General features: G+C 40.7%; 1 protein-coding gene across 1 annotated transcript; it reads right to left on the bottom strand.

The window, feature by feature from the left end:
• Positions 1 to 8378: 8378 nt before the first annotated feature.
• Positions 8379 to 23712, bottom strand: cd34 (CD34 molecule). Its single transcript, XM_026154640.2, has 5 exons — positions 23487 to 23712; positions 13093 to 13152; positions 12775 to 12911; positions 10363 to 10566; positions 8379 to 10105 (listed from the first exon to the last, which is right to left on the bottom strand). The coding sequence occupies exons 1-5, from the start codon at positions 23566 to 23568 to the stop codon at positions 9914 to 9916; spliced, it is 675 nt and encodes a 224-aa protein (XP_026010425.1). The 5' UTR covers positions 23569 to 23712; the 3' UTR covers positions 8379 to 9913.
• Between the last annotated feature and the right edge of the window lie 961 nt (positions 23713 to 24673).

The following is a 24673-nucleotide window of genomic DNA, read 5'->3' on the forward strand; positions in this document are numbered from 1 at the left end:
ATTTCCCCAATGCATGTTTTTTTAAACTATGTTCAAGTATCTTAGGTTTCTCTCCGGTTGCTGTGGATTGCTGTGGCCCTTTCACCACTTCTAAAATGCCAGTAAAAAAGCGGCTCACATTTCTTTAACTTCCTCCTGTCATGTTTAGACACCCATTCACATCCTTCCTAACTGCATTTGGTACTTCAACAGTAAGTTGTTGTTTGACTGTCAGGCAACGGTTGGTACGCTCTGTATTTCAAACTGTCACAACTGTAACAGCTGTAATAATTACGGTGGTTAGCACGGTTGCCTCACAGCATAAAGGTTCTGAGTTCAATTCCACCATCAGTCATTCTATGTGGAGTTTACATGTTCTCCCTGTGTTTGCATGCTCTGGTACTCTGGCTTCCTCCCACAGTCCAAATACATGCTGTTCGTGCAGATAGGTTAACTGGAAACTCTAAATTGCGGGAATGTGAGTGCGAGTCTGTGTCTATGTGTTAGACTGGCAACCTGTCCAGGGTGTACCCTGCCTCTCGCCCTGAGACAGCTGGGATAGGCTACAGCCCCCCACCCTGAAAAAGGATAAGCAAAAGAGATGGATAATAGTTGTAATTGTATATGTAGAGAAGTAAAAATTGCATTTTTTTTCTCTCTTTGTCAGGTAAATCTGTTCAGTGACTTGTATACACAGATATCCAATCAACCAAGCTCATGTGAGCAACTCAAAGCATTTAGGCTTACTGACATGTTAAAGATTTTTGTTGCTTGAGGTTTCTCTGAGTATTTCATGAATTTGATCAGTGGTCTTTGATCAGTGGTCATGAGCATTTGCATAATCATGATGAAGGAACTGACCTCCCAGCCCATTGTTCATTCAATGAGCTGGTTTCAGTCATTATGCAAGTGTACTGTTTACAAGATTGGGGAAACCTGCAGTCAGCTGAGACTGAAGAAGTCACTTGGATGAGTGACGAAACGTTTCTCCCACTGAAAACGCTACGTCCAGATGAACAGAGTCAACTTTTGGAGATTTCATGAATTAATAATTTAGTGGGATTTTCCCCACATAATTTCTACACTTTACAGAGAATGATCTGAAAAATAGAAAATATCCACTGAGCAGTAGTTCAATGGATATTTTCACCTTAAGAACAGGAAACTTAGGCTAAAATTAACCTAAACTCACCAAAACTGGGCAATAGAAGACTGGAAAAACATTGCCTGGTAATGGTTAGAATTTGGAGTAAACAACACAAAGCATGGATCCATCCTGCCTTGTATCAACGGTTCAGACTGGTGATGGTGGAGTTTTGAGTATTTTCTTAGAACACATTGGGCCCCTTTGTACCATTTGATGCTCATTCAAATACCACAGCCACTCGAGTATTGTTGCTGACTATATCTATCTCTTTATGCCCACAATATACCCATCCATGCATGCATTTGCTTCCGCTTATCAGTGTCGTGGGGGGTGCTGGAGCCTATCCCATCTGGGACAATATACCCATCTATGTTATAAAGCTAAACATAGCTTTATAACATAGATGGTTTTGCACCAAACTGGTTTCTTGAACATGACAGTGACTTCACTGGCCTATGCAGTCACCAGATTTCAATCCAGTTGAACACTTCTGGGATGTGGTTGAATGGAAAATTTGCATCATGGATGTGTAGTTGACAAATCTGCAGCAACTACATGATGTCAGTTCAATATGGACAAAATCTCTGAAAAATGTAGTTGTCAGTAATTGCAATTTGAACCACACTGGTGGATGAGAACAAAACCAATCATTGCAGTCTCTCTAACACCAGGCACCTTGTGCATAGTAACTTGGTCCGGTTAAATGCACCTCTTAAGAAGTATCATCATACATGAATCACAAGGAGGGGAACATGTTAATTTTAAAGTAAATTTTAAGTTAACCAGCCATGTTTGAAAAACCTTAGAAGGTTGTTTAAAAGCAGTGTGCACTTGCTCCAACGCTTACATACGTTGTGGAAGTTTCCCATTAAATAAACCCTGCAGACAAGCGGTGAGCAGTAGCTAACATTCTTTAGTCAAGACAAAGAACAGAAAACCAAGCTTGGTGGAGAGCATGCATGATCGTGGGGCAGACGGTCAGCAGATTCTCTCTCTGAGCCTAGCATGGCTCTTAGTTAAATACCTTGTCCAGGAACAAAAGGCAGTACACAGCTATTTCACACCTTAAGGTTCACACTCCCTTGCTACCTCCCAGAGTCTCTGAAGAGACAAAAGATTCTTCCTGTGGAGTTTTCTGCTTCCCCCAACTTCCTTACCAGACCCCCACCCTCTGTCTAACTGCATGAGTGTGAGACATGCTAAAATCCAGTTGCACCAAGGCATTATACAATAAAATAATGTGATTAATACATAAATAAAAGAAATTCTTATACACATATCACAAATGGGCATCAATGTGATTCCAAATTTGGTGAATGCGACATTAAAAAAAAACATTGTTTTTTATTAAAGGCTTTCTCTTTTTCAGATGTAATGAATGAATCCAAAAGAAAACAGAATATCTGTTTCACTGTATCCACATTGGGATTTAGAGCTCTCTGCCATAACTGAATAAACGGTAGGAATACTGTATATGACTAAAGAGAGTATGTTATCACGGTCAAAGCCTCAGAGAGTCACTTTCTTTTCTTTTCTTTTTTCTTTTTTTTTTTTGCCTGTCCCGTTTGGCTCTTTTGCCATCAGAATTGTTGTCTAAAGGCAAAGAAAGATGCCCAACGGATTTACTTTACCAAATTGACCATCCCAGCCTTGCCGTAATGGTCCATTTGATTCACCTTTTATTGTTTATTTTATTTTCACTTACTGAATACGGGACAGACTTGACTGGGGGAAAGAAGGGGAGAAAGAAAGAGGGAAAGAGAAACAGCTGAGAAGAGGGACGGGGGAGAAGGGCAAAAGACAAAAACCAACAGAACGGGCAGAGAAAAAAAATGCATATATCAATCACCTGGGTCACCTGCTGAGAAAGAAAAAAGAAAACAAGCAGAAGAGAACAAGAGTAATAGAATAAACAACATCACAATGATATATGGGAATATGACAGTAAATACTAAATATTAAACATTATTGTGCAGCACATAAGATCAACAGAACACAGTGTGCTTTGAGTTAGGAGTCAAAAAGGGTGTAGTTTGTGGGTGTGATCACCCGTGTGTACACCTGTGAGCATGGACGCGCTTGTTTTTTGTTTTTTAAAAGGTTCCTTCATGTAATAATCTGCTAGAGGGTGTGGGGGGGCCACAGCCCCGTCCTTCAGGGCATGAAGCATGTATGGAGGAGATCAAAACTCCAGACATCCAGAGGCCCCCAGAACACAAGAGACCAAGGAAGACCAACAGAGGGGCAGCTGCGCCACTGTCCCAGAAAGAGCTGAGGAGAGTCCCAGATGAGGGCTCACCCAGCAGCCGCGGAGCAGAAGCCAGGGGGAGTTGCAGTGACGCGCCCGTGAGCTCCGCCGGCAGCCAGCTGCGCCTGAGTGACCGAGCCCCAGGCCGAGAGGCCGGGGGCACCCCACCTCCGAAGTGGCCCGAGCGAGCCCCAGGCTCCAGGCCCCGATAAGCGGCCGCCAAGGAGTGAGCCGGTGTGTACCTGGACGCCCACCCCCGGACACAAAGAACCACCAACGCACCGATGTCCGAGGGGGACCGCCACTGGCAGGGGAAGTGGTGGTAGGGGGAGATAGGCCTCCATACCTTGGAGGGCCTGAGATGTCCCCAGAGAGGTGGCGCCTGACACCCAACCTGACATATAGACACAGACATACAGGCACACACAGATACAAACATCCATTCCCACCCTCATGCTCTCATGCACTTACTCCACACTCAACCAACGTGGAGACAGACATAAAGAGACGTTGTACACACGATCACACTCCCCAAGCGTACTCTACAAACCGGGTCTAGGTGCCCTTGCCCCTGGAGGGGGGAACTGCACCCAGACCCAGGTGGTGTTACCCTTTTCCCTACGGTGGGGGGAGACAGACCGCCCCGACTCTGCAGCAGCAGGAAGGCCCCACACTCCAGACCGCAGTCGGACGGCCAACTCCTCCTCCTAGCCCCCCCGCTCCAGCAGGTCGCAGAGAATGGGGGTGAGAGAAGACTCCAAACCTCCCTCCACCCGCTCATTGTAGTGTTGATGCATGTGTGTTCTAAGGTGCATTTAAAACCCAGGAGGGCATGGAGCTACCTGCCAGAGAGCAGCAGGTAAGCGCATAGTCCCTCCTGCTAGCCCTCAATGTCTACGTGTATTTAAAATTGAGAGGTGGGCAACGATGCCAGGGGTGGGGTGTACACCCTGATGGTACTTTGGACTCCGTGTATCGTGCCCACCCCCAAGACCCTATATGTATGTGTAATGAGAGTGTGAGTAATGTGAATGTCTAAGTTGTGGGATAAAATTGAGGCAGAGGCAGCCAGAAGGGGACAGAGGGGGGGGTAGCCTCCTCTGCACCCTGGTGACATACCCCTACTCCAAGGTCCTGCATGTGTGGGTGGTTGTGGTGGAGCGGGAAGAGGGAGGCAGCTGGAGATGGGGAGGGGAGGGAAGGAAGGGAGGGGCAAGTGACCCTTCCCTGGGGCCAGCTCCCCCGCTGACCCCAGTAGGCACCCCCATACTCCGCGACCCGCCAGGGAAAGGGGGCCCAGGCCCATCCAGACCGGGGCCCAGCGCAGCAGCGCCTCCCGGCCCCACAGAGCCCGGGACAGTCCTCCCAACCCCACCACAGAGAAAACTGCACCCACCCCACCATCCACTCATCTTCCAGACTACATAAGACAGTAAACGCCCAGGCTGAGATCTTCCTCCACCTCTCCTGTATCTCCCCCTCCTGCAGAGGGAGCTCCTGAAGAGAGGAAAGCTGCAAGATGTGACAATCTCCCCCACCAGTTGAAGAGCCCCCCAGGTGGCTCGATGCACCGGCGGCACCCCGCTCCAGGGCTGGGCCCCCATGCACCCACCCGCCCACAACCCCGGCAACACACCAACCAGGACCCAAGCCCCCGAGGCCCGGTCCAGGTCCCAGCCCAGAGACGGAGCGCCCCCAGAACCTCACGCCCATCCCGGACCCACCCAGGGGCAGCCAGGCTACCAGGTCAGTAACCCACGTCCGTCAGCACAGACCCTCCCCTAGCCCCGCTGCACGCAGCCGCGAGTAAACAGTCACCTGAGAGCCAACAGAGCCCCTAACCGGACATGACCGCTACCCCGGGTTGAGCCCCCCAAGGAAGATGCCTCCGGGGAACCCCCCGACGCCCTAAGCCTGAGAGAGAGAGTCACTTTCTTATGCACAGTTGTTTTGTTAATACAGCTCACATAATAGTCCAGATATTTGCAAGCTGCAGGCATTCTTTATTGTATTTTCTCCTTGAAGACACATTAACTTAGATATTCCAGGTTAAATGTATTGTGCAGTATGAAGTTGATTTTTCTGTTAGCAATGACCTTTTCATGAACCTTTACATTTATCAGTCTTTATATGCTCAGTGTGCAGGCCACACCTTCTGACCTCAGGGTCCCACAAAGTCTCTCGAGTGCTCTACTTTTCCTCCAGCCTCCCATTCCAACCAATATTATCTTACCATTAAGGAGTTTAGAAGGGCTGAGCTTTGGCGTGGAGAAAGAAAACATGACGTATTTGACAGCTGTAACTATGTTAAGGGGGGGATCATCCCCACAATAAAAACAACCAGCTGAGTTTAGTCCATCATTCCAGATTCCACGACACACATACACTACTCTTGGCCAAATCCAGGAGTATAGAGGGGTGGGGGGACTAAGATTTGGATGGGATAAAAGATGCGAAAGGAACAAGCTTGGAACTAGGGGACTTATGTGACTCTGAACAAAAGCTGAGAATTGGAAGGTTTGAACTGATATTCTGCAGGGGCATAGGGGTGGAAAATTCAAGGCTTAAACTACATTCTCATATGAGGTTCATGTTAATTCAGACAGTACTTCTTATTAATCTTTTCTTTCGAAACAGCTGATAGTGTTTTTTCTATAGCAATATGGAATCAGTGCTTTATTTGATTTCTTTTTTCAGTGCAGCATGCAGCTACAGTTAATTTACACTGCATCAGGACAAATGGAGGAAAACAAATGCAAAAAGTACATATCTTAAAACATGAACTAGAAACTTGGGAAATGAGTAAACATGTAAAAGCTGATGGAAACAACTTTAATTAGGCCTTTTCACATTGGTGGAGTGTGTTTCTTGAAAGTAGACGCTTAATAAATAATGTAATATTAGCCTGTCAAGTAGGTTGTAAATAACAGAGATACATGTCTGAGAGCATAGATAAAGCAATTTTAACATTTTCTGGGATTTGCACCTTTTAATTTGATGCTGTCTGACAGATGGCCAGTCTTAGACTTGACTACATTTAGTATGGTATGCGCTTCTTGCTGGCTTTACATTGTGACTTCATGTGGCAACAGGGTTGTCCTACGGCATTGCTAAATGGCATTGAGGACATATTTTCCTTTAGGGTGTGGAGAGGGACAGGCCAGGGTAGGAATTCATATGGGACCTGATCTTGTGATGGAATAAAGGCATGAATGTATGGGAAAAAATAGCTAAACTGTCTGTGTGGCAGAGAGCAACACGTAATACAGGGTGGGCCATTTATATGGATACGCCGTAATAAAATGGGAATGGTTGGTGATATTAAGGTCCTGTTTGTGGCACATTAGTATATGTGAGGGGGCAAACTCCTCAAGATGGGTGGTGACCATGGTGGCCATTTAGAAGTCAGCCATCTTGGATACAACCTTTGTTTTTTCAATAGGAAGAGGGCCATGTGACACATCAAACTTATTGGTAATGTCACAAGAAAAACAATGGTGTGCTTGGTTTCAACATAACTTTATTCTTTCATGAGTTATTTACAAGTTTCTCTTTGTTCACAGCCATTGACATGTCGAAGAGGTTAACACGTGAGGAGCGGATCGAAATTGTGTTGATATCTGGTGAACGCAGTAACCGGGTCATTGCAGCAGATTTCAATGCAAGACACCCTACGAGACCACCCATCTCCCATGCTACAGGGGCAAAACAAAAATTGGAACAGGACCCTCAGTTCACGCAGAAGATTTTGTTCAGTGATGAGGCAAACTTTTATGTGAATGGTGAAGTTAACAAACAAAACCACCGCTATTGGTCTGACACTAACTGGTTTGGTGTGGTATATGGGGTACAACGATAGTGGGTCCAGTCTTCATCAATGGAAACCTCAAGGCCACTGGATATTTGAAATTGCTACATGATGATGTGTTTCCCTCTTTATGCACTGAAGCATGTTCCCTGAGTTTTTCCAGCAGGATGGTGCACCACCACATTATGGGTGCCAGGTCCGAGCATTCCTAGATGAACAGTTTCCTAGAAAGTGGATTGGTCGTCGTGGGCCAGTTGAATGGCCCCCAAGGTCTTCTGATCTGACCCCCTTAGACTTTTATCTTTGGGGTCATCTGAAGGCAATTGTGAAGATACGAGATGTGCAGCACCTGAAACTACGGATACTGGATGCCTGTGCTGGCATTTCTCCTGCGGTGTTGCTATCAGTGTGTGAAGAGTGGGAGAAGAGGGTTGCATTGACAATCCAACACAATGGGCAGCACATAGAACTCATTTTATAAGTGGTTAGAAACTTGTGAATAACTCATGAAAGAATAAAGTTACATTGAAACCAAGCACACCATTGTTTTTCTTGTGACATTACCAATAAGTTTGATGTGTCACATGGCCCTCTTCCTATTGAAAAAACAAAAGTTGTATCCAAGATGGCCGACTTCTAAATGGCCACCATGGTCACCACCCATCTTGAGGAGTTTGTCCCCTCACATATACTAATGTGCCACAAACAGGACTTTAATATCACCAACCATTCCCATTTTATTACGGTGTATCCATATAAATGGCCCACCCTGTACATCAATATAATATTATAAATACTATACTAACAATATAACATGAATGTTTAAAGTAAATGTGTATAACCATGATGATGGCCTTGACTTTTAACTGACGTTTGACTCTGAGCATGTCCTGATCCATTCAACAAGACAGCTGGGGGATGTTTTTACTGCCCCACCCAAACTGTGAAAGACAAAACAGTGTTAAGTGATGTCACTACTACTGCTAATGTAAACCAGCTGTGGACCTTATGGGCTGTATGGGACTTAAATTTCATGTGTTTTTAGACCACAGATGTGTGTAAGTATGTACGTGTCTGTGTACAATTTGTCAGTAGTTGTCTAAGGAGCTTGGCAGCAGTTAAAAATCCAACTTCTCTTTAAACTCAAGCAAAATCACTCGCTTTTTTTCTGGGAAAAAATAGGCTGAAAACAGGAAAACATATACAGTGTTATTTATTTAGGTTTTTTTTTCATGTTAAATCCCATTTTAACTACAGAGTGCTAGTGAAATTAAATAGTCACACTGAAATATTGATGTGATAATGGTACGATACAAGATGGATCAAAAGAACAATGAATGCAGGACATTCCAGTTTGATATCAAAGTTTTCAAAGTTATTATCATTATTGTTATTGTTATTAGGCATGTCAGGGAAAACTGATGTTACCTGTATTTATAGGATTAAAAAAAGGCATATTTGGACCATTAGATGCTGAACTTGATTCATTTCTAAATATATTTCTTTGTCATATAACCTAGATAAAATATCATGATGATGGGAGAAGTATATAAACACAATAAAAGTTATAAAATGAAGATCTTGGCACATAGAATGAACAATACAAGTATGGATACACAGAATAAAAACAAGTATATACAGTACTGGACAGAGAATAATACTAACAAATAGATGGGCAGAGGTGACATAAGGAGGCTCTGTGTCTAAAGTCCTTGTGAGTTTGTTGGTCAAACAGTGAGTAAAGAGGCCTTTTGGCTTCGTGATTAATGCCATGGTGTGACTTAAATGTCAATACTCGTTTTGCTTCACCATGGCGATTGTCCACAACTTGGTTAGCCATCATTTTACAAATTTCTACATTTTTCATGGCTGTCGCATGCGGTTAAGATTTATCGATCACTGACATGACTGATCAAAATGACCATGAAGCACACATATGTACATACAGTACAATAAGGAGGATAAGCGTAGATGCATGTATGGATATATACAGTCAATGCACAGTACAGATGCAAGTTAATACACTCATGCAAAATGTCATAGTACACCCACACACACACACACACACACACACACACACACACACACACACACACACTTTCAACCACCTACGCACGTTAAGAATACAAGATGTATTCTTGTAAACAGATTTCAAGGCAGTGTAAGTTAGTTCCTGTCTGTCTGTTATGGTCTTACATTAATGTAAGGACACGTGTTGTTTAGGTGCTTTAGCTGTGTTTTCAGTTGGATGATTGGCTGGAGCATTAAACCAGATGACAGGCAGAGCCTCTGCTGAAGTGGACAGCACATTGCTGTGACTCCAGAGGCTGCAGTCATCATGGTAGCAAGCTGTGGTTAATACTAACATTATAGTCTTTTCACACCCAGAACTGCCCATCTCCTGTCTTTCTTCTCCTTCCTGACTGCCATCAAAACCCAGGAACCGAGTCTTCGTCGTGATTAATCAGCATCATTCATCTCTACCATTATTGTCATCATCAGACTAGTTTTCCTGATTTTTTTTGAGGCACGTAGCTAAAAGAGCAGGTAACAGGACCATATAACAACAGGAGTGTTTATGTAAGGGATTGCTGTAGTCCCTAAAGTCCACATTTCTGTGGCCTCTGTGTGATTAGGCAGGAGTGAATTCTGAAACAAAGATGTGTTTTCATCAGACGTGTCTGTGTGTATAGATGGGTAGTTTCTGGGATTCAATTCATTTTGGACTATTTCACAGCTCAGTGTCTGCTGTCTTGGTGGTGGAGTGGCCGTTGGTAGGTGGAGGAGGTTGGGTCTTTGCTGCCTCGGGGGACTCTCCATTTACGCTGGGTTTCTCCTGGGTCTCGGGAGTGGGGATGAGGGGGGCTACAGAAGCAAGAGTGCTCCCCTGGTTCTCCTGATCTGCTGGATAGGTCTCATCTGTCTGTAAATAGACCACAAGTAGGAGCTCATCAAACAAAGACTAGAAATTTTCAACTGACCATCACAATACACACATGAAATAATATAAAGTCGTCTTTCTGTTCAGAATTTACAATTGTTATAAAGATTTTTAATTAATCCAGGGTGCACGGTATGGTGTACTACAGCTTACAGTAACACCTGTGCCAGCATGAATATATAAATAAGTGAGTTCCACAATGGAAAGATACTCTACTGTATATTGTACAATATTCTTACCAGCTTCACTGCCTTGGTGTCAGTCCTGCGTTGGCAATAGCAATAACCCACAGTGATTCCAAGGGCAGCAAGCAGACCACTGACAAGTAGTCCCACAAACACAGAGGAATTTGATGATGACGACGACGATGATGATGATGATGATGATGATGATGATGATGGTGATAAATGTAATGATGGTGATGGACTTTTAGTACTTCCCACCTACAAAAAAAGTATAAAAGGACAATGTGTGATTAAAAAAAGTTATATGGGAACAGTTAAAAACACATTTCTGGTCAAAAAAGTCCAGAAGAAAATAAGAGGTGTTCTTATCTCAGTCATGAGATGCAAGTTGTGAGAGTGCAAGTTAAGTTCTCATAGCTGAGTTTTTGCTGTCTGTATCTGTGGTGGTGCATTACAATTAGAGAACTTTCACAGGGAGAGTAGGGTTCAAATTAAACGTGAAGCCAAATGTTGGCCTTTTATAATATGATTTGTAGCCGGTGTATAATGTCCATGCTGTCCTATTTCAATAAATAGAATAAAGAAGGAAGCGTGAGGATTGTCTATTTGCAAGTAGTTTAAAAAAGAAATTCGGAAACAATAAATAAATAAATATGATGATGATGATGGGCAAGCAGAAGAGAATGGATGGACAAATAACTTTTTTCTGAAATTCACCTTCTGTAGCTTTGAGAGAAACTCATATACAGTATATTAAAAAAAATATTATGAAGGGTTTTCACACAAAGTAAGAAAAACAAAAAAGTACATACTTGCTGTTATGTGGAAGGACAGTAGTTTCTGTAATAGTACACTTTTTCCATATGTCACTGTCTAGGCTGGAGCAATCTCCTACAAAATATATCCTATTTTGCAATTGCCTAATGCAATTTTCACTTTTCAGTACATAGTTTTATTCATACACATTGAGCACAGGGCCACCAATCAAACGTGTGTTTCAGACTACACACTGGCCTTGTGTGCCTTACAGACAAGATGCAGCTGAGTGAACTTGCTGACCACACCTTCGTTTTTTTTACCCACTTTAACCCTGAATAATGATATCATCATTGCACAACTTCAGGCTTTGTAACTTGGGAACACTTTTTATTCTTCTGTAATGTGATCCAGACTGCTTTCAGCATTCCCAGAAGACCACTGTGAGCTGTAACTTTGAATCCTCAGTTAGTTGGGAGTGGGCTCACAGCTGGACTCGTCTGTAATGCTCAGAGCTTTGAAAAGAAGAGGAAGAAACTCAGGAAGGCTGAAGTCAGATGACAAAATCAATCCCAGGGAATCTGTGCTGTTCTCCATCTGTTGCTTGTGACTGATCAAATCCTACATCTCATTCCTGCTTTGCTTGAACTTACATGACCATAGTTGGATGTTTAATTTGAATCGGCATATTTTAACATAAACAATTTATTTGATACTGAAGATAGAAGGAGAAAAACATGTGTTGGATTTACAGATTTTAGTGTTCTTATTTCCCATAACCTCCATTGTAATATTATAAAATGTGATCCACTGATACCGACTCTGTTATCAGTGTCATATCAAGCTATTTAGGAATTTCATGTTTAGTTTCAGGTTGAGTTGGACAGTTGATGGTCCTGGCTTGATGTTGCGGTAATGACCTATATAACGGACTTGTTGCGCTGTCTCTACACACCTGGAGTCACATATGGCACAATGTAGCGATGACTTCCGATGTAACATTTAACATCAAATTTCTTTTGTTGTTCGTCAAAAAATACATGTGCAATTACAGTTTAATAATGTGAGGATAAGTATATTGTATTACACAGTAAGATAAATCTGTAGTTCTTTCTGTAGGTCAGATATTTCTGTTTTGACAAACCTTAAAAAGAAATAAAAAATCTATAATATATTAAAGTTGTTGCAAAAAACAGTTGTGAAAAAAATGAGCCACACCTGTTCGAGTGCATGAGTGGAAACATTAGCTCTCCAGTTCATTTGTCTCCAGCATTGAGCACAGCTTTATGATTTACAACTGCTGAGGAATGTCTGAGAAAAGATCCACTTTTATGAGACCAATTTTTCCAACTGTAGGTCTTTAAACACATTCAGTTGATTCCTCCAAGCAGCACAAAACACTTCCTCGGGGCCCAAGGTGTAGGGAGCCAGATAAAGGGTCTTGGTTAGAGGGAATGCCACCAGGACGTGACTGGGATTAGCGCTGTCTCCTCTCATATCACTGTACTTATACTCCACATATATTGCACATATACATATAACTACAGCTTTTGTCATCCCTTGTAAATACATGTTTAAAAAATAAATGTCATCATTTATATAACATGCAGCATAACATATATAATTTTCATTTTTGCTGTTAGATTTATTGGTGATAGAGGTACTATTAGTTAATAAATAGAAAATATGATGCTACAGGCCGGTATTTACCATTGTATTATCATTGATGGTGTTTTCTTCATCCATTTGCGGTTCTGCCGTGAGAAACCAAAACGCACTGTCGTTACCGGAAGCCAAACTTTTGGTTATTGAAGTAATCAGGGAATCAATGGAGGTTTCGTTTGTCTCTGAAAATAAAGTTTAAATACAAAGTTTTGTCAGGCACCATGTCTTATGTCACAAAAGCATGTCTGTATATATTTTGAAGGAACTTGGCACTTTAAAATAATATCTCTAAAATATAGTGAAATTCTCTGGAATCCAGTGCTGTTCTCACATCCCATTATACATTTTTTTGAAGGTTCTTACCGTTACTGACACTTGGTGTTTTGGTAGAGGCGGTGGTTTGGTCTTGACATATCACTACACCTGTAAGGAAGGGAGAGCAGGTGAATCACAGAAAGACAGAGACATCGAGAAAAAGGAATTGCAAATTAAACACTTTATAATTAAAATGGTAAAAAAAAAAAAGCTTCTTGCATAAATACACAGTTTGTCCCATATGTTTTGTCATTTCATTTCTTGCAAGTGCTCATAAAGTTTGATGCCAATCAGACAAAGCAGGGTTTTTTTTCTCGGCATTGTAGGTCCAAAGTATAATGTCATTTCCTATGGCAACATTAGCTAGCTTTACATTACAGTTCAAGCCTTATTTTGAACCTATTCTGTTGGATTTGCTTCAAACTTGCAGTGCAGCCCAAATGTTATGATTCCTTGGGAAGAGGACATTTATTTATTTATTATATAAAAGTGATAGTGAAGTCTCAAATGAGAGCAAGTACCAAATCTTAAACGATTAGCCTACAAATTCTGATGCAAACTAAATCAATCGGGTCCTACCTGAAGTACTATAATTAGTTCCATGATGTGTGCCACTGTCTCTGCTGCAGTTATGATTACATTAAATATACCAAATCCCACAAAATGAGTGTAGTTAACGTCTAGTTGTTTCAGTTCATTCATACAGGTTAAGGTTCCAAAGATAAAGTTTTTTCCATCTCCAGCATTGACTCTTGTCTTCACATCATCTGTAATTCTCAGATATCAAATATCAAAAACTTCTTACACTTGGTTTTCCACAGTTATGCCAGTGCAGTACTTCTTGCAGTTGCAACACACTGCTAATGTATATATAATCACCTTTAAGAAAAGATGTTTTATGTAAATATCTGTGAGGTTTTTTTTTTCCCATTTTGTTTGTTTCTAATAGAGGTTAAAAAGGTGGTTTGAACATCTTCTCCTGGTGATTTAAGCCTCAAGCCCACCCAAAAACATTTAACAGTTTGGCATATTTTCTTAAGGGTACTTGCTAATTAGTACTCACGGTTGTCTTAATTTTTACTCTCTGCATCATATAAAAATGAGCAGCTAAGTTTCAAAGGGTCGTGACCTCACCACACATCCATCTCCTGGGAGAAATCTTGTTTATGTAATAACTTCTTTTGGAAATCTAATACCATAATCATATTATGACTGAAAATTAATCTTAACAAGTATTTTTATATATTGAAGACTAGACAGTGTTATTAAATGTAAATGCTCCGATAAAAAGCTCCTTTGACTTTTATTTTTTAAAAACAGCCGCAAAAAGATATAACTATGTAGCACAGCTTTGCCACAGTCATGAAGGGTAAATGAGACATAATCAGCATCAGGGATCATCCTGCCTACTGTATGATGGCGGTGTAATTCAATTCAGCCTGAACTTCTAAACACTCCCCTCCTCATGGAAGAAACCCAGTGTAGTGTGTAAACAATTTTACGTGTAACCAAAACTATTCTGCAATCAGAGCAAAATGTTTTCAGTGCACCACTATCATTATTTAGTGAAACACAACACACATTTATGGGACGTAGATTTAAGTGTTTAGCGTGTGTTTGTAATCCTATAAACATGGCTAATTTGAACATATTCTGGGGAAGTGCCAAGGTCACTTTGAAATGTTTTCATCCAAAACAAGAAGCTAGCGAATGGCCAATATGATGCATCTACCACTCTAGATTGGACCATGTAGGTTCTCTCCAGCAATGTGTCCTTTCTCACCAACAGCATCAAATGGCTGGATATTGACCAAAGTTGGTCATATGCTACAATTAAATTTGTAAATTGGGGTACAAATCTGGGCTATCAGATCATTCGATTAATTATGATTTAATCTGCTGTGTTTAATATGTCAAAAATAGCCAGCCTACCAAATTGACTTACCTTAGTTTATACCTCGTGACTCTAAATATTTCTTAGTGCAATCAGTATCAGTGAAAGATTTTAAAGCATTCCACTTACTAAGCAGTCTGTATGAATTGTAAGACACTGTAAATCCCTTTATTCTTATGTTTTATAAATGAAAAAAATCACAATTCAAGAAAAAGGTGATTACATTAATCCTTACATGTTGAAACATTATGGAATATGTCAAACCGTTATAGGTAGTAGTGCCTCACTACTGTGGACAGAGACAGCTTATACAATTGTGTGAAAAGTCTTCCTATGTTTCCAACAAGGCCCCCCTGGCCTCAACAAGAAGCCTTAGGCGCTCCAGTCTCAACACAAACACAGGGAAACACAAAAAAATGCATAAACACATCCTTGGTCTCTCTCAGAAAGCATAAGGCCAAGACTGTGAGTAAATCTTGGGTGAAGATTGAGTAAATCTTGCTCATCACTGCTTGACTACATGAAGTGGACTTCCTGGCCTGGCTGTCCTCCTTTTAGCCTGGGTGATGTGGTGTGTAGCCAGATGTAAAGAACTAAATAATAAGTTAAATCAGATGTGCTGTACACTGTAGTTGTTGTTGGACAAATTAAAATTACAGACAGTGAGACAAAAGGTAAAACTTCTTTGAAAAAAAAAGAAATATGAGTCTCTTAAAGCACCTGCTTTGTCTGCTGCCATGATGTTCATGTATCTCCCAGGAAGTGCTTTGTTCTCTTTACATAGTTTATAGGACCACAAGAGTTTTTAACATGCTGCTGGAGTAATGAGATGCTGGTCTCAAGTTTAATCCAACTGTACTTCATGTACTTTAAATGGCAGGGGAATGTAAGCAACCCCTAAAGTCAGATACGCTGTAAACACTGTGGATGTCAGCCCCAGAAATAAAGCAAGATGATCCCTTGGGAGATTCTCAAGAATTTCACAAGTGACTGGATTTGTAGTAATGGATTACAGCATGAAAGGTCATTACAGAACTGGCAACCTGGATTGCACATCATCAATCACTACTTTTAGAAAAGCTTTGTGTATTCAGTCTATAGAAGATTCAAGTCTGTGCAGGGGTGCTATAGCTACATGTTGCAGGGAGGAGGCCGCGTATCATTATCATCAATTTATGCACTAAACTTGCTATGACAGCCAGACCTTTCATTTTTACATTTGGTTTTGTTTAATGCCAGACAACCTTCTTTCACCGCTCCTCCTCACTGGGGAAAAGTCTTCCCTTGCTGTATGCACTAACAGATGCAAAAACATAATTTCAAGAGCACGGTGCCAAAATCACAAGCTAGAGAATGTACAAAGCGTAATGTTCTCTGAAGATAGTTCAATCTGTCTAAAACGCAGTTGCTACCATGGTAAGGTAAGATTAAATACAGATTTTACTCCTGTGTGTTCATTTTAATGGTAGCTTCAGGTCTCTTCCTGAGAATGCAGCTTCTCTACTCATAAAAAAGTATGAAAATTAAACTTTTTATGTTATCCTGTGCTTGCTTCACTTTATTTACTTGATTTACTTTTAGCTATTTCCTACATTTAAAGGGCAGTTAAGATATTGAGTCCAATAGCAATAATGATGAGCATAACAATAATAAAAATGCACTTTTTTTTAGCATCAGAGGTTGAGCACTTCCTTTGAATTTCTAATTCAACCATGATGAAATTGAAATCGTTGATCTAGTGCTCAAACTGCATGAGTGGATTCTGCTACATACAATACTTGGAATGCTTGTTCTGAATTCATCATCATCATCATCATCATCAATACTTTACTTGTACTGAATAAACAGACTCCTTTAATGCACAAGTCTACTGTATGTCTGCCTATATATGAGAATAAGAATAGTTTTATTTCCCATGTCGCTGTTATGGGAAATAACTAAATATGAAACAAAAATCTCTCAGCTGCCATTGTGATTGTCATCCCAGCTTTTGATTTTAGGGTGGGGAAGAAGCAGGAAATTGCAGTAAAAACAAACGTTGTCACACCTGATTAAGTGGTTGCAGTCAGACAGTATAAGCCGGGGACAGGAGTCCTTTACTTATGGTATTTGAGGATGAGGCCTGTTTCCTCTCTGGGGAGATTGGGGAGGAGGCCTGGAGAGGGGGATGAGTGGTGCAGCTGCAGCAAGTCTCCTTGGGGAGCTCTTTCCCTCCCTACATATGTGCTGTGCTGTGAAATCAGTAACATCATGCAAAAGGAGAAAAGTCTCAGCCCTAAACCTTGGGGCTTAAATTTGACCTCCACCCAGACTGTAGAGACAACACCTTGGATGTCATAATGAGCCACACCCTCCTTCCATTACTTCACCAGATGTCCAAAGCAGAGCCCAAAGTCTCCCATCACTCATCCCTTGCTACTCCTAGTTGTTCCTATTAAGAGGAATTCTATTTTATATTTCAAATTTAAGCAGAGATTCTTTTCAATCCTGCAGGCCTTCAAGAAAAATATAGATCTTTTCATAGCATAAACCAACTAAACACCAAAAAAACAAGAAAACAACAGCTCACTAAATCACTACAGTTCCGTTTATTGCTATTTGGTGCAATGAAAACACTTGGAATATACCAGTTAATCAGTGAACATAAGAACTAATTTTGCTTCTGCACAGACGGTTGGCAAATGTTGACTTTTTCCACCCTGCACACGCCCCTGCTTTGAAACAAAACACAACCATAAAAAAACAACCCAAAAACAATAATAATTAACAGGCTTGGAATGTTATCCATGCACATCCTATTGTATGACAGGATGTGGATATCACAGCACACAGTGACCTCTTTGAACTACAGGGACAAACATGCTGGAAACTACAGATAACAGCCATCACCAGGAACATACTCTTGGAGTGGAACTATAATGCCTGTTGTTAAGAAATATAACCTGGGACTGTTTTTATTAGGAAGATTTTACTTACTGATATTCTACCCAAGCCTATTGTGTTTCAAAAGCTATAGTACTGAAAAAAATGTTTTTCAGCAATAAAGCAAAAAACAAAAAGGTAACATTATTACTGATAGCAGCCGCTCACTGTTGTTTTTATTCAACCTCTAATTTACTCATTAAAATCGTTTCAGCAGGGCAGTGAAACTCAAAACCTATGTTTCCAAAACAGTCTATCCATTTTCTTAGTGGATTAGAAACTGGACACACCAGCTGTTCCAAGAGGCGGCAAGCTGCTCTCCTTTTCTATCCATGGATTGATTTCAAGACATGTTTCATGATACTCTGTTGGGAAAGAAAAAAGAGACTGAAACATATCGCTCTAAACAATCTGGCTTTGATATTACTGAAACTAAGGAACCAAATTGGAAGAGGAAGCCAGAGAAGTAACTGTAATAACTCAAAAACCTTACGCATTTCTAAACAATGCAGTATCTCCTACAAATGAAAACACTTGCCCAGAAACATATACGCTACAAATGAATGTGGTGTTCCAACCAAGGGCTTTTAAGAACAGCAAGGGGTGCAGTCTTATGCTTTCAATTAGGATGTCTAAAGTATGCCTTCAACAGTGTGCCATTTAATGAACATTAATTACCAAGAGCTATTATTTTGGCAGTCAAAACCGCCCACTAATGCTCATTAAGAGCTTTTATCCCCCTGGGTAAACAATATAGCCCTCTTTAAGGAAATCCCAGCCTGGGTATCCAACGTAGATTATGTAGTTTATGCAGTGATTGCATTCTACTGGTGTTACGACATCCTCATAACTTTACATAAGTCAGTGAGGACAATCTGTTGCTTACGTTTTAGCAAGGGAAAAAGCAATGATGCAGCATAATAAGTGAAACGATTTTTCCAAGTTCTTGTTTTAGAAATCACACTTATTTTCTGTTCATTAGCTGAATATAGAGCTGAGGTTCATCTGAGCAAAGGTGTTAAGAGCTTCTCATCCTTTGGACATCTCATACTGCCAATTTTCAATTAAATGAGAGACTACTTTTTTTTTTCTTTCAATCCTAGCAGCTGTAAAATTGCAGCAGGGGAACAAGGAACAATAAGCTCACCAGAACAGCAGTAATTGGAAGAAGGAAGATTTGAATGGTAGCACAGCTTCTGTTTTTCATTGTTGTGTGAATTTGAGATCCTGTTTCTCTTTCTTCTTTCTTCTACCTTATTATTCTAGTTGCTCCGTTCTTTGCTGGTTAACTACCCCTTCAGTTTTCATACAATTTCCACCATTCAAACTCTGCTAACGGTTGGTATATCTTTTGGTGCTCATAACTTTTATACTTTTTGAAATATGAAGGTTTTTATGCCATTTTTTGGCCCATTTTGATGAATGGAACCACATTACAAGTGTGTTTGCTGATTTAGCTCACAAGGGTGAGCTGTGTTTCAGCTCAGTGAGACGAGCAGCTGTTTTGTGACTCGGAGGACTGGGTTTGAATGTCAGCCATGGCTAAATTTCTTTTAAGCAAAATTTATTTTAAGTTCAACTTTTTCACCTCTTTTTAGCACAAATTTCAGCTTTTTAACTCTTTTCAGCACAAATTCCGCTTCTTCACCTCTTTTCAGCAGAAAGTTCTGCTTTTTTTTTTACCTGTTTTCAGCACAAATTCCGCTTCTACGCCTCTTTTCAGCAGAATTTTCATTTTTTTTCACCTCTTTTCAGCAGAAAGTTCAGCTTCTTCAGCTGTTTTTAGCAAATTCCACTACACAGAATTCACACTGCATTTTTGCAGGAAATGCAACTTTTTCTAGTTAAGATTGTTTCACAAGGTAAATATTGTTGCTAGACAATCTATTTATTGAAGTAATTTCCTTTTCATGGATGATCATTAGTTAGCGGCTTTGTTTTGCTTTTCATTAACATCATTTTTGGAAGGAAGTTGGCTCCAAATAAAGATAATTCAGAGAGAAATACATTTCAAAATGTGATTTTGCGCATGTGGGTTCAGAGATATGGTGTCAGAATGTACACTGATACAAGCTGTTTATTCACATCTAACCCGGTTTGCACATTTAGAAATCGCTAAAGCAAAATGGCTGGTTTTACAGAACACAGGCTTCAGGTTTAATTGCTTTGCAAGCTCACATGGCTCCTCAACCATGACTTTGGGCCCAAGTGAACACACACCCTAGGCTGACATAAGACCATGATCTGCCAAGGCTTACATAAAAGACCCACACCCTTCAGCAGATGACGTGACTCAAACTTCATCATCACAACTTGAGACTGAAAGAATGCTGGTCAATAGCCGAGGGTCATGAGTGGCAATATTCTGGCCATGTTTACATTGGCAAAGTTGTTTTCTGAGAAACAAAGTTTCAAAAATGTGTGTGCAGAGACATATCAGGGCTTATTTTCACTGAAGTCTGCTCTTTCACTTTAAAACATTAAGTCTTGACCCTTTCATCTTTTACTTGTTCTTGTTCAGAACGAATTAGTCTCATATTTTTACAGATCATCACAAAGTACTAACGGCTTTTTACTTCTACACATGTGCAAAAATGCACACAAGTAACTTAATAAGAAACTGGAATATTCCAACCATGAATGAAACTTTTTTCACTATGATATGTAGCAGCAATTGTTCTATCCTATTCTGCTCCGCCTGAGGCCCTGACTTAGCAACAGAAACAGTCATTGTAGATGACAAGCTGAAGTAAGTGAGACAAGATGTTTTTCCCCTTCTCCAGAGCAGATTTAAAGCTTGGGTTTTCCCCTGAAATCTTGAGAGAGAGAGAGAGAGAGAGGGAGAGAGACCGCTTATAACACACTCCAAAAGGCAATGAATGACATCATCTAAGATTTTAGTCCATGGCCATGTCAGCGCTGCATATTTGCACGCCTGCATAGATACTGAATTACAGCCATGGGAAGTGAGTGTATAAACTCAATCTGTTTGCAGTCAGGGTGAGAGACCTGTTTATATGTGACAAGGATGTTTGCTCTGATAAACCAAGTGAGTAATTCTGGGGTTAAAAGTGAAGGAAATTTGGTTCCAAAAAAACAGTTCTTTGAATGGCCACTTGAGACTGATTCTGCAAGTCAGTGCCCAAGATGCCCAAGTTAATGTCCCAGCAGTAGAAATAAACATGTTTACACCCTGATACAACAAAAAAGCAGTCTTTATCTCAATAGCAAATCTCCACCTTATGAAAACTGTGCAGAGGGGACACTTTTTTTTATAGTTCTTTGCACGTTTGCAGCAACATGACATTACTGCTAAGCCAAAACTTTTTGTTAAACATCCTCTATAATATGCTGCTGACATGCCACAGGCACATAAAAAACACTCTGACCAGTTGAGGGACTCTATCTCTAAGGGTGCCTTGTTGTATATAACATCTGGTGCTGGTGTGTCCTTTATTATCCTTTGTTTCAGTAGCTAGTCATCACTCCTGACTGAAAGCAGCCCATTGGCATTTTGGAAATGCTCCAACCAAAGGCCGTTTCAAGTCGTTTGGTTATAGCAGTTTTGTCTTTATAAAAAGTCTTTACAGCTGTCCATTCCTCCCACGTACAACAAGCTGAAAGTGAGAACCAACACTTCATTTACCTTCTAATACTCTGAGACTTTGAGATAAACTATTATTACAACACCGGTCACAATGCCAACATACCAAATTGCGAAAGGTTTTGTATGATGTGGGACTTTCCAAGACTTTGCAAAAATGTGTATTCAAGGTTACCAGATATCAGAGAGTTCTGATACTACTGCAACCACAGAAGCTGGTATTGTCAAAAGAAATCAATGACAATTTGTCTCTTGTGACCTAGAGCTGGGACCCATGTAAACTAAATCAAAACAAGAAACAAAATAATCACACGCACACACAGAATGGCAGAGCTGCATGAAGACACAACAATCCATCACATATAATTAGGTGAGAAATGTTCAGTTTTTGTTTTTCTGAGCCGTCTGTGACCAGATTTGTGTAATCAAAGGACTGCTGTTGGATGTGGTGAGAAGCGTAGGACGGGTGAGCAGACAACACAACTGCAGAGTTCTTAAAGTAGAAATCAGAAGCTGTGTGCTTAAACCTAAAACAAAGGTGCAATGTTTATATCCTTTGTTTCTGAAATGCTAATTAAGACCACTGCTTAAACATTGATTTGCAAATAGAGCAAAAGGCGAGGCGATCATGGCTGAAATCATAATAAGAAGTGGGTGAAAACAAACTCAGTTAATTAAATTATACAAAATTCTTGACATAATAAAACTAGACTAGATTAGAACACAAATAACCAGGGTCACTGGGGCTCAGGTGCTTTAGCGCTTTAGTAATTACAGGTTTCATCCCTGGTCTGTTCACATGCCAATGTTCTTTGGCAAAATAGTGAGCCACAAGTTGTTCTTGAAGTCAAGTGAGTCCCTTTCATTGTAGGTCCATTACTGTATGAGTGCATATCATTCATTGCTTAACACAAATAAACATGGTTGGTTATTAGATCACTTGTCAGACATTATTTCTCACGTTTTTAAATATTAGAAAGACTGAAGGAGTAGCATGTTGCCTGAACAGTAACGCCTCTTGAGGTGACTTTGTGACTTGTATACTAGGCTATATACATCAAAAAAAGTAATCTGCGTTGACGGGGTGTGCCCAGAGTAATTAGATTTCTATGTAAATTTAATTACCATCTGTTAGGCTGCTGATGCAGGCAATATGGCTCTTTACTACACTACAAACATGTTCTGCCATCCCATGATTGTTTCCCCTTTAAAAGTTAAGCTTCAGTTATTTTCCATCAATCTTGAAAACTCCTCTTAGTGTTCCCAAGGTCACTCCAAACATTTACCGCCCCTGTGGCCTTAGCTCTGCAGAAGTCGTTACATTGGGCTGAACTAGAACTAGACCTGGTTTACAACAAGCGAGGAAGCTCTATCGTCCAAGCCATACATTACCCTGCAATTAACGTCAGGCCTCGGACTGATTTGGAGTGGACTGCCCAGTGTGTCCACACGCATCCGCATAATTGCACACTTGTGCACACAAAGGCACACACATTTACTATAAGGAACACAGATGAAAGAACTATTTTTGCTCAGTGATGAAATAATATGAAATGTGGTTACTTTTACACATGTAGTACATGTGCAGCTCTCTAAATACATTCCGCATAATATGTGTGTGTGTGTGTGTGTGTGTGTGTATTCTGAGACTATATTATGTGTGGTTTACTAGCTCCACGGAGATACACTGCAGGGTATAAAGTATAATGAGTATGTACAGCAGCTTCCACTTCTGAGCAAAGCCTTTGTGTCTGCTGCTACTCCACTGCTAACCATGCCTCTTTGCATTTGTGTGCAATCTCATGGTGGAGCACATCAAAGCAAATCCCCAGCAAGTTTGTAAGCTACTGTGACATAAACAAAATCTTGCTGATGGAGTAGAACGTTAGACACTTTTAGATAAAAAAATAAATGAACTTCACACAATATATAAAACTCTGTTTGGATAGAATAACTAACTAAGGATGAATGCCCGAAAATGCAAAATAACATACTTTAATAAATACTTATTACAGTACTCACTGCTAAGGACCAGAGTGCAGAGAAACAGATGTTGAGTCATCTTTCTGTAGAGTCCATTCATTCTCCACGTTGATGTAGCCATCCTCTTTGGTCTCAGTTGGTGCTGGGACTGTGTTAGAGCAAAAAGTTTCTACACACTGAAGGTTAGTGTGAGGGAGGGGAAGCAAAGGGTCGTCGATGAGGTCTGATAGAGGAGAAAGATAGAGCCTGGTTTGTGTTCTCTTTCTCTTTATATGGCCCGACTCTTTGGCCTCTCACTCTGTGCTTTTTCCACACCCCCTTTCTAACTGCCTCCTGCCCATTTCCCCCAGAGCAACAGTCCCTCTTCCTCCCTTTACTGTGTTCCTGTGTGTGCTCGCATGATTAGCTGGCCAGAATGGGATAATGAGATGTTATTGGGAGATACTTGGCAGCAGACTAAGCTTTATGTGTTGTAGGTTTGTTTCCTGGTTTCCTGGTTCTTCTTTCACAAAAGTGTGCACATTTTATGCACTGTTTCGATTTTTCTGCAATTTGGTGGTTGTGCTTAGACTTAAGAAAGGCTTCAGGTGATACTCTAGCAGAAATATGAGCCATTTCTATTGACTGGTCTATGAAAAACAAGTGCAAAAGTACAGTAAAAAGATGTAGGCAAAAGTGCAAATGTGAACAGAGTTTTGAGAGAAGACAAAGAATTGTCTGCAACACATTTGACTTCAATTTGGCTAAAGATTTGCAGAAAGGCAAAAAAAAGAAAGAAGAAGAAATGGAAAAGAAAAAAGGAGAAACAGAAGCACAATATGTTGCAGTTTTGCTTTTTCATAATTCATCCATTCATTTTCTTAACTTCACATCCAATTCAGGGCTGGAGCCTATCCTAGCTGTTGTGGGGTGGGGAGGTGGGGTCCAACCTGGACACCAGTCCATTACAGGAGTCTTCTTGCTGTGAAGTGCGCCACTTTGATGATGCACATGGTAAAGAGGAGGAAGTCTTCTCATATTCTACAAAGTGTGAACTTGCATTGCTAAAAAGGCCTGTGAAAACACATGACATCACACACAAGCTTGGCTGCAGTTTTTGTGTGTCCCTGGTGGACTAAATCACCAAAAGCCAAGAGTGAGTCATCTGAATGGCACAAAAACACATGCATGGTTTGATATACTGTACTCTGCATTTTTCAAATGTCGTAACACACACACACTGAGAT

Source organism: Astatotilapia calliptera, chromosome 20 (assembly GCF_964374335.1).
Source record: "Astatotilapia calliptera chromosome 20, fAstCal68.1, whole genome shotgun sequence".
Lineage (NCBI taxonomy): Eukaryota > Metazoa > Chordata > Actinopteri > Cichliformes > Cichlidae > Astatotilapia > Astatotilapia calliptera.

What these genes read in the sequence shown, in the direction of transcription:
- cd34 (XM_026154640.2), bottom strand. Translation starts at nt 23,568, where the DNA reads ATGGCTACATCAACGTGGAGAATGAATGGACTCTACAGAAAGATGACT. An exon ending in CTGCACTCTGGTCCTTAGCA is followed by an intron (nt 13,153 to 23,486) that starts GTGAGTACTGTA and finishes CCTTCCTTACAG; the next exon opens with GTGTAGTGATATGTCAAGAC. An exon ending in ACACCAAGGCAGTGAAGCTG is followed by an intron (nt 10,106 to 10,362) that starts GTAAGAATATTG and finishes GTCTATTTACAG; the next exon opens with ACAGATGAGACCTATCCAGC.